The sequence below is a fragment of the Simochromis diagramma genome, unplaced genomic scaffold (genome assembly GCF_900408965.1).
Source record: "Simochromis diagramma unplaced genomic scaffold, fSimDia1.1 OVJJ01000131.1, whole genome shotgun sequence".
NCBI lineage: Eukaryota > Metazoa > Chordata > Actinopteri > Cichliformes > Cichlidae > Simochromis > Simochromis diagramma.
Window position 1 is genome coordinate 357168 of NW_024387200.1, and position 10430 is coordinate 367597.

Genomic DNA, 10430 nt, shown 5'->3' on the forward strand with positions numbered 1-10430 from the left:
TGTGTTTGTCCTACATTAAGCATGATCTGTAGAAATTTTAATCATCCATTAGAAACTGTCTTGTGTGTTGTTTACACACATTTATGCTTGCAGTGCCTCTGAGCACATATGTAGTTGATATGTGATCGGTGTAGCTGTTGGGGAGAGTGCGGAGTGCATGTGGTTGGGTTGAGTAATGGTCTCTGTACAGAGGGGATCCTGCTTGATGTTTATTGGGTAGCAGATGTGGAAGGGGGAGGAGCTTCCTGTTAGGAGCAAAATGGAGGTCCATGAAAATGAAGCTTACAGAGAACTGCAGGGGGGTTAGAGTAATGCTGAAAGGGACTCAAAGGAAGAAAGAGAGCAGAGAAGATGTTTAGAGAAAATGAAGACTGTAATGAATAATTTATGCTTCAAAAGAACTTCATTATATGTCACAAAGAATTAAAACGGTTCTTACAGCAATAGGAGGGTCCAACCCAGTACTAGCCAGGTATGATTAATGAAGTGGTCAGTGAGTGTATATTGTAGTATTAATTGTTTAAACAGTGCAGCAGTGAGTACCTTGACTTATTCGGCAGTTCCAGTGTTAAAATGATGAGCTTTAGTGTCTGTAGCAAAAACTTGGACTGCATAACAAAGATGGATGTTACCCAGTTGTTGTGTCTGGAGTTATTATTTTAAATGTTGGCAGCTTCACCTGCTGCTCAGCTGCTTTTTATTTAGAAGCAGAAACCTTTGGGTGGTCTTTACTGAAAGCCTTAATATGTGCCTATTACTTCCTTCAATAAAATTAAAAAGAAGCAACACTACAAGCCAAACTCTTAGTTGAAGCAGGTCACCACTTGGCAGGCATCTTATGATGGGTTTTCTTCTCTTAATTTGGAGTTTATTTCAAAACTTCAAATTAAGAGCTAAATAAGCTTTTAACAAACCCGCTACCCTCTGGAAGTTAATCGTCCGTTTCCCGTTACTGTGTTTTCTCTTATGACACGTCTACCACAAACACTGTTAAAAGATCTCCCTCGGTGACTCACATTAGCGGATGTGAAGTCTATCAAGCAGCCATGCAATCAAAGTCTCACAACCTTAATTTCAAGCATCAACAAAATCCAATAGATGCCTTACAAAACAAATGATCCTCACACCGATGTAATTTGCACCAGGCCATAATCATGATTTCTGCTTAACATTTGTGAGTTTCTTATGGATTTTCGATATTTTGTTGTGTATATATAATGAATTTCAGTTGCTCTGAAGCTTATTTAAAAAGTTTCCTTCTCAGTTTTGTAATTGTGGTACAGTAAGAGTGGGGACACTGGGAGGCAGAAAGAAGTAAAAAAATTAAAACGGACAGAGGAGGAGGAGGGGAAGCAAAGTGTGTGTGTGTGTGTGTGTGTGTTAGAGCGAGAGAGAGAGAGAGGAAGCGAGTGAGTGAAGGGGGAGGAGAGGAAAGCAGCAGTGGCAGCGCTGCATCATCACTGTATTGCCACTACAGCAGAAAGGAGAAGCAGTTCACCGTCTACCTCCTTCATCTCTCTCTGTCTCTCACACTCATGACTACACATCTCTCCATCTTCACACACACACTGGAAGTCGACCAGCCGCCACTGAGCCTGACAAGAAGAGCTCCCAGTGACATTATCCATCACCTTTGGATGTTTGCCCTGCCTGCCTCCAGGATTCCAGGACACTGTCTGCTCATGAAAATCTGTGTTTTAATGACCCGCGGATGAGGCGTCTACCTTCAGATGTGCCGTTTGATTGGACCGCCTTGACTTTCTTTGCTGAGGAAGCATTCAGTGCCGGCACGCAGAAGCTGCTGGGAATTTTGGGATCGTTTTCCTCTCCCTGTTTTTACCCTTTTGCCGGCATTTGAAGAGTGCCAGTGGATGGCTCTTTTTATTTATTTTTTCAATGTTTTAATTGTTTGGTTCCTGCCCGCTGGAGAACAGTGCTTACCTCGGGATTTGTAGTCAAGGGAGGGGGGTATGATAAACAGCTGTGTGGGGGGGAGGACGGGTTGCACTGCACCACTAGACGGGCATCTCTTGTCCTACATTGGGACATTTTTTTTCTGCCTCTCGAGGTTGCACACATGCACACATTTCACCCCCAGCAGCAGCAGCAGTGGCCGGCTGCGTTTTGCATGCACCGATGGATTACTGCTACTTTAAGGACAGGCTCGCTGCCCGCTGAGGGAGAAAAGATGCTGATATAGAAGAACAGGGGCATGCTTTGTTTTTGGAGCTGCAACTTCAGGGTTAAAAAAAATAAAGAGACTTGGATGACAGGATGATGGCTGCGTTGAGCTGAAACCGCCCCCTTCTCCTCCCTCCCTCTTCTCCAGTCCAAACATGAACTCTTCCTCTGATGCGAACCAAAGCGGCTCTCCCTCGTTCTGCCTGCTGGGCTCCATGGGTTACTCCCACAGCATGGATACCTGCGTGCTGGAGGTGGTTGTCATCCTCTTCCTCACTGTGCTCATCATCGCTGGCAACCTGGTGGTGATCTTTGTCTTCCATTGTGCCCCGCTGCTGCACCACCACACCACCAGCCACTTTATCCAAACCATGGCGTACGCTGATCTGCTGGTGGGCGTCAGCTGCCTCGTGCCCTCGATGTCCCTCCTCCACTACCTTCGAGGCCTGAATGAGGAGCTCACCTGCAAGGGATTCGGCTACATGGTTTCTGTGCTGAAGAGTGTTTCCATGGCCTCGCTAGCTTGCATCAGCGTGGACCGCTACATCGCCATCACACGACCGCTGTCGTACACCACGCTGGTCACCCCATGCCGCCTGAGGGTGTGCATCGTGCTCATTTGGGTTTACTCTGCTTTGATTTTCCTGCCATCGTTTTTCCGCTGGGGGAAACCAGGTTATCATGGGGACATATTTAAGTGGTGCGCACTCTCTTGGAAAACCAACCCGGCATTTAGCACCTTCATTGTGGCGCTGCTCTACGCACCAGCTGCACTTACTGTCTGCTTCACCTATGGGAGTATATTCCGGATCTGCCGGCAGCATACGAGGGAGATCTCCCAACGCCAAGCCCGCTTCAGCCCGCAGACCGAGGGTGATAAAGGTGAGCGGGGAGAGCGTTGCGAAGGCTGCCCGGACAAACGCTATGCCATGGTGCTCTTCCGCATCACCAGTGTCTTCTATGTGCTGTGGATGCCGTACATCCTCTACTTCCTCCTAGAGAGCGCCGGCCTATATCACCACGAGGTGGCGTCCTTCCTCACAACATGGCTGGCAATCAGCAACAGCTTCTGTAATTGTCTCATCTACAGCCTCTCCAACAGCGTCTTCCGTAAAGGTCTCGGCCGCCTCTTTAGCCCACTGTTTCCTTCCTGCCATGGCTGCACGGAGGCCAAAAAGGCTCCAGCCCCCGTCAGCCTGAGACCAGATCCCCGATGCCAAGTGTGAGCTCTGATGAGCTTTGACTAGGATGGATTCGCTCCGGTCGCTTTGGAGGCATCGGCCCCCCTGTGTGTGCTTTGCTCTCTACTGCGTAGCATGACACAGGTCTTTTTGGTCCTGCGGTGAGCACAGGGAGGCGCTTGTGCAGAAGCTTTCTGGCCGTTTTAAGAGGATGATTTTTGTGGAAAAAGGAGGCTGTGTCATTCCTGCTGGGACTTTCTCAAATTCTCTCTGTGTGATGCTGCTCTTTCATGGCTGCAGGCTGATGACACAGAGATAATAAGTTTGATACTGATGAAGAAAGTTCAGAGGATTTGATAAACATGCCTCACTGCACTGATTTAATGACTCCCAAATGCAAAAAAGTATAGCACAGTGTGAGCTGGGCTGCCCAATCCACTGAGATGCAAAAAATAATTTATTAATCTTTTCAAGCCTGACTGTAAATCTGTAAATTGTCTTGGTTCTTTCAGGGTGGAAGTATGTGTTGCAAAAAATGTTAAAACACTTGAAGCAGACTTCTGATCTGTTTCCTTTGGGGAACTCCAGATGCCAACGAGTGTAGGAAAAATCATTCACCTTAAAATCGTCACATCATCGGCTCGTGTGTGGGTTCAAAATGCACAACAGATGGACTTATTTCCAAGAGATTAAGAAAATTTAGGAGCTTGTGTGTGTTTTATCAAGAGGATTTTTCTCTCGGGTGTTAGTGAGAAGCTCAAAATCTGAAAACGCATCGGATTTCACATGAAAAAGTTAGCATTACTTTTTAAACATGGCCTGGAAAGTTTTTCTGCCAGCAGACAAGAATCCTTGTTAAAGAAACAATAGATGATATGATTTATTCTTGTGTTTCATCCTCAGGTTTATCAGCGGTTCTTTTTGTAAGCCTCTGTGCTGTCTGCCTTTGATCTCGGCTGACAGAGTACAGGTCTTTTAAATCAAAAGGCACATTGTAAGGTAATCAGCTCATGACTTGTAGTGCAGTCGGTGTCGATAATGAATCAGCTGTCTGTCAGGATCCTAACATCTGGTTTCAGCTAACTTTATTGCTCGTGTTTCTGCCCTCTTCCAGCAAGAGGGATATCACCCAGCTTTACGAGCCCGACCTCGCCGTGTCAGGGGTCAAAGCCTGTTTCTGAGAGCCAATGAGTGCGTTTCTATTTTTTCTGTTTTTTGTTCTTTGGTTTCATGTAAATACACGTAGAGTATCAATATTTAAACAATGGCTAACTTCGGGGGTTTTATTGATTTATTGTAGACCTGCGGGATACCAGATGATCTTGTGGATCAGTAGAAGCTTTTTAAGATTATTTATTTGCCACAGAGGTCTGACATGCTGCACCTCCGGATTGGAGCCATTTAAAAAAATAATTTAGTGTTGAGTAGAAGGAAAAGCATTTCTTTGTATGCTGCGTTTAAAAACTCGCAGGACTTGTTTTTAAAGTCACAATGAAATTTCTGAAAGCATCTTGACAATTTGACTTTATTGTAGTTGGACAAAGAAGAGGGAATGGGATAGGTTTAATAATGATAGGAAGGTGCCGGTAATTTACCCATTTACCACGTGTTTGCTATTTGCCAGTGACCATTAAACAACAGAAGTAGAAGGATGGGTTGGGTGTCACAGTGACTTGCACAAGTAGGATGGATATGCAAAGTGGAAGGTGACTGCAGTCTTCAAAAATTTTTAAAGAATAAACAAAAACTCATCGATGGTCTTGATGAACATTTGCACAGAATTCTGGGAACCTGTTCCTTGTCAGTCATTTCAGAGCAGGTGAGTGGGTGGGTGATCTTTGGAGAACAGCTGAATGTGGAAGTGTTGTTGTAAAGTCATTTTGCTTCATATGCCACCCCTAGATGGCAAAAAACAAACAAAAAAACATTACAAGTATTTCATGCATAAGAGTATTAGACCAGAAGCCACACACGTTTACTTACTGTCTTTCTGGGATTTAGCTGGTTTGTTCTCAAAGGTAGAATCAAAGTTTTTTTTTTTTTTTTTTTTATCATATGCATTTAAAAGAAATGTATGTTTTCATGAAAATTGCTTGCAAAACTGAATGAAAATCCAAACTGCACTGGCTGTACTCTGTTATAGTTCGTAGTGGGTTTTTTTTTTTTTAATTAATTTATTGGCTCATTTAGAAGAGCTCACATTAATAAACAGAGCTTTAAATGAGCCAAAATGAGGCTGTGCCATGTACTGCATTCTTTGTGAATGAGAAACTACACGAGCGTTCAAACAAGCTCGCCACAGTTTGTATTAGCAAGTGCTTTTACTGTGTTTATTTGAATAGTGTCCGGTGCCGTTAATAACCTCAGATGCTGAACGAAACAGGCCTTTTATTTAAAGCAAGCACAAAGAAAGGCAAGCTTTTTTATTTCTCTTTTTCTCCAGCATAAGTGATGGTTTTCAGGTAACAACTGTTTCAGCTGAAATACAACGTTGCCTTAAGCTAATAGGAAGTAATAACTCTCTTATTGGGCAGAAGTGTGAAATCATATTGAGCTTTTCCTCTTTTTATAATGCACACATTTGTGTAAATGTGAATGGTTGTCAAACCCAGTATCCACCCCACCAACAGTATACGAACCAAAACCTTAAATATAATAGAGAATAAATCATAACATACATATAACACCTGGGGATACTTTAATTTGAAATAGTTACAATAAAAGTGTGTCCATTTCTTAACAAGCCTTTTACTTTGAAATATTTGCAGTTATACTCGAGCAGTAACCCTACAAAGCTAAAACATGAAGTCACATTCCTGTAATGGCTCATTGTAAATTTGAAACAGTAACGAGAATAACACCATCGACAGAATGCAAAATGGTTTCCTGGACACATTTGTTTCATGTAATTTGTACCACAAGATCCTTTCTTGAGGGAATCGGACCACAAATAGAAGCTAAAGCATTTGAAAGCTTCTGAAAGATTCTTGTCACGAACATCAACAGCTGTCAGATAGAAACTGTGCTCATGCAAAGAAAAGAAATCAAAATAGCACCAAAAAAATAAAACGTAAAAGTAGCTTTCACTGCTGGAGACGGTTCTTAAAGTAAAGGAGAAATGATGATGCTGAATTGGAAAACTGTCTGAGATACTGGAATGATCCAAGCTGTTAATGCTAATGTTTGTCAGTTGCTAATTTTGTAATATGGTTGCAAAAAAGGTTGTTAAACATGGCTCCGGGCACGAAATTTCACTTGATCCAGAGATGCTACATAGCTGCTCTCCACCTCTGTGCACAGAGGAGCAAGGAGTTTATTTCTCACTTTCAGCTCGAAGATAAAGACCTTAATAGTTAGAGCACACCGAGTCACGATTATCAATGTTCACATAAAGCACTGGATTATTTAGCCTGCTGTGATTACTTACTGGTCACAGGTGGTTTTAAGTAACTGCATTTTCCATTTGTCTCAATTCTTTTTTTTAAAACTTTAGGACTGTTGTCATGTGTAATCAAAGATAACAGTAGGCCTAATAAGATACTTGCTTGACAGTAGCTTTATAGGTTGTATCTCTTGTCTGTTAAAAACCTCAGCCACCTCCCAGTAATAATACAGTTGCTGCATATGCATGCAATTACTTGGTGATCAGTTTTCTTAAGTGCTTCTCAGCCTCCATAGATTGAGGTGCAGGGAGCAGTCTAACACAGAGAGGCATGTCTGTGGCAAGTTTTAAAATCACTAGTTAACACATAAAGCCCACCTTTGGACTGTGAGGGAGCATGCAGACTACACAGGTAGGCCTCTAGCTGACCAGGAAATTTGAACCCAGAACTGCCAGTAAGACAATACTGCAGCGCCTCAATTTCAGAATCAATTTGCAAACTTTAATAACTTTATGATCTTACAAATTCTGATTAGAATTGGCTCCTGTAACGTTAATTTGTACAGCTGCTTGATTCATTGAACTCACCCTAAGCTGTGTATGCAGAGTTGGTGCCTTTAAGAACGTTTGTAATGGAATAATCTGACAAATGATATAGTTTGCAGACTGTCCAAGAAGTTTGTGCTTCAGTTTTGGTGAGATTCTAGCATTTTATTTGTCTGTTAATTAACGCTAATTAGCAGGTGTCTGTGTTTACTTCTCTACCCCGACTCCCAAATAGAATCACTCCAGGCTCAAGAGTTGGTCTTAACATGCAGACCCAAAAAAACTGAGTCACTATGGTTGTATCCATCGTATATTTATAGTCTAAACTTCAGTTTGCCTGCTGTTTTTGAGTAAATGTGCTAATTAGAAACATGCTCTTAATAATACTTTATTTCACATATACTCTGAGTATACATGCGGTTTTATTGTCTTTGTCTTTGATGTCTTAAATATTTTTATGTGCATTTGGTCGTTTTACTGTTAATTATGTTCTCACAGTGTGCATGGAAATAAATGAGAACTATAAAATGTTTCAACGAGAGAAACGTGACACTGTTAAAATCATTATCATTACTACTCTTTTTATTTCATTGTGACTTTAACCAGTGCTTAGTTTTCCCAATAGAAACACAAACATGCCTTTTCACCATGGGGGCTGAGGCGCCAGAGGTCAGACTGATGTCAGGGTTCAGCTGCAGGACTTTCTGGAGACTTCCCTGAAATGTTCTGTTTAGATTTTTAGCACATTTTTCTGTGTCGTGCTATTTCGTGGCGTTCTGTCTACAGAATCTGCTTTGAAATGTAAAATGTTGACATGTCGGACGCTCCGGTTTATTTATTGCAAAGGATGCTTCATCGTCAGACTTTACCTGCATGATTCTGGTTCAGTCTGGATCAGTGCGTCTGTCTCATGATGCTACTGAGAGAAATTTACTGACTGTGCTCCTTGTCTTCTAAATACTGTTGCATAACACAGATGGCTCACTCTGTTTTTTGATGATGGCAACGAGTTCAGGAAACAGGAATGACCTTCTCCTTTTCCTGCTGTCAGGAAAAGATCACATTCATCTGCCAAAAGTGACATTTTTGTCATTAGAAGTCGTATGATTACGTTGACGAGTTCCATGTGCAAAAAACAGATATGTTAATAACATGCAGATCTTTTGAAGTCCTGATATTTTCCTTGAAAGCCTCGCAGTGCTGCTCATCTGTGGGAGTGGGTGTGATGCAACTTCCAGCTTCCCCTCGAACAACAAATCACTAGTGGTAGCAGAAAAAAATCTGAATGAAGGGCTTTTAATGTTGTTACTCTGGTTGAACTGTTTGCTTCTCAGCTTGTGACCCGAACTTTGAAAACCTGCTGAACATTATTGTAAATAGATGTGTAATTGTCTGATTATTAAAAAGAGATTTTCTGTTTATGTGGTTTGGGATTGATTTGATATGCAAAATCCTTTCAATGCTCCATATTGTAGTAATGTTGGAAAAATCTAAGCTAGCTGAGGTTAGTTATTAGTTCCTTAACAACTGTGAACGAAGCATTGGAGTGCAACTGGAGTGCAACCAGTTTATTCAAGGTTTTCATGTTCGGGTTGAACTTCCTGCCACCATCCAAAAGTCCACTAGACTGTATCTTCAGCACAAATGATTCTATCTGTCTATATATAGTATATGCACTGCATATTATGACATTCTTTGAATTGCACTACTAGTGCAGTAGGAAAGCCTTTACTGGATGCAATATGCTGCAATTTTATGGTTTTACAACAGATTTGGTATAAAGAGTAAGAAATTCAAACGTTGCACAGCGAGCCATCTATCTTCTCACCGGATGACTTTGCAAAGTTTGAAAACTGCACAGAAATGACCAGTAATTTACTTTTTTAGAAATAAATTGCACTACCATTATATAAATAAATAATACATAAGCAAATTTTTAGTTTACTTTTTATTCTACATGTGGAGGATTTGGACCTTTTTTTAAGAGACACTTGAACTTGCACTGTTCATATAAACAACAGACTGAAGAAATGTGGAAAATGTGGAAAAACTGCACTTATTAACCTGTTTTGAGAATAATATTTGCTTTATATTAAAAGTTGTAGCTCTTGTCTGTTTAAAAAGAAATAATCTCTGGTGCTTGTGCTCTGCCAACTTCCAATAATAATACAATTGCTGAATGTGACACACACTTAATACTTGTCTCCCAAACTGATAACTTTGGAATCTCAGACCATCTAATCATTAGTTTTCTTAACTGCTTCTGGCTGGAATCTCTCCCAGCTCCCAGAGTGAGGTGCAGGGAGGAGTCCATCACACGACTAACACGGAGAGGCTCATAAAAAGCAGACTTTTGGACTGCGGGGGAGCATGCAAGCTGCATACATATATGCTATGTTTGGTATACATCTTTTTTTTTTTTTTCCTTGCTAAAATTAATAATTTAGTATCATAGAGTGATAATGTTAGTAAAGCAGAAAGCTACTCGTAGTCAGCCAGCTATCACTTTCATTTCAGTTCAATTCAGTTCTATTTTATTTATATAGCACCAAATCATAACAACAGTCGCCTCAAGGCTCTTTATAATATAAAGTAAAGACTCTACAGCAATACAAAGTAAACAGAGAAAACACCAACAATCATATGACCCCCTATGAGCAAGCGCTTTGACGACAGTGGGAAGGAAAAACTCCCTTTTAACAGGAAGAAACCTCCAGCAGAACCAGACTCAGGGAGGGGCGGGGCCATCTGCTGCGACCGGTTAGGAAGGAAAACAGGACAAAGACATGCTGTGGAAGAGTATCAGAGATTAATAATAACTAATGAGTGAGTGGAACAGAAACACTCAGCAGCCTAGAAGTATTGCAGCATAACCAAGTGAGCATTAAGGGGCCACCTGATTCAGCCCTAACTATATGTTTTATCAAAATGAAAAGTTTTAATTCTAATCTTAAAAGTATAGAGTGTGACTCTCTCCTGAATCCAAACTGGGTGCTGATTCCACAGTAGAGGGACCTGGAAGCAAGTAAGCCTGCAGTCTTAGAGCAAAGTGCTTTCAGCACTGGTTCTTATATAGCGCTTATAGAAAAGTGCTATATAAGAGCCAGTCCATTTGCTGTGTTATGCAAATTTGATAATGG

The 10430-nt window shown here is 41.4% G+C and overlaps 1 protein-coding gene across 1 annotated transcript; it reads left to right on the forward strand.

The window, feature by feature from the left end:
* Positions 1–427: 427 nt before the first annotated feature.
* Positions 428–8711, forward strand: LOC120745763 (probable G-protein coupled receptor 21). Its single transcript, XM_040050903.1, has one exon. It carries the CDS (start codon positions 2337–2339, stop codon positions 3405–3407), a length of 1071 nt encoding a protein of 356 aa, XP_039906837.1. The 5' UTR covers positions 428–2336; the 3' UTR covers positions 3408–8711.
* Positions 8712–10430: the final 1719 nt, after the last annotated feature.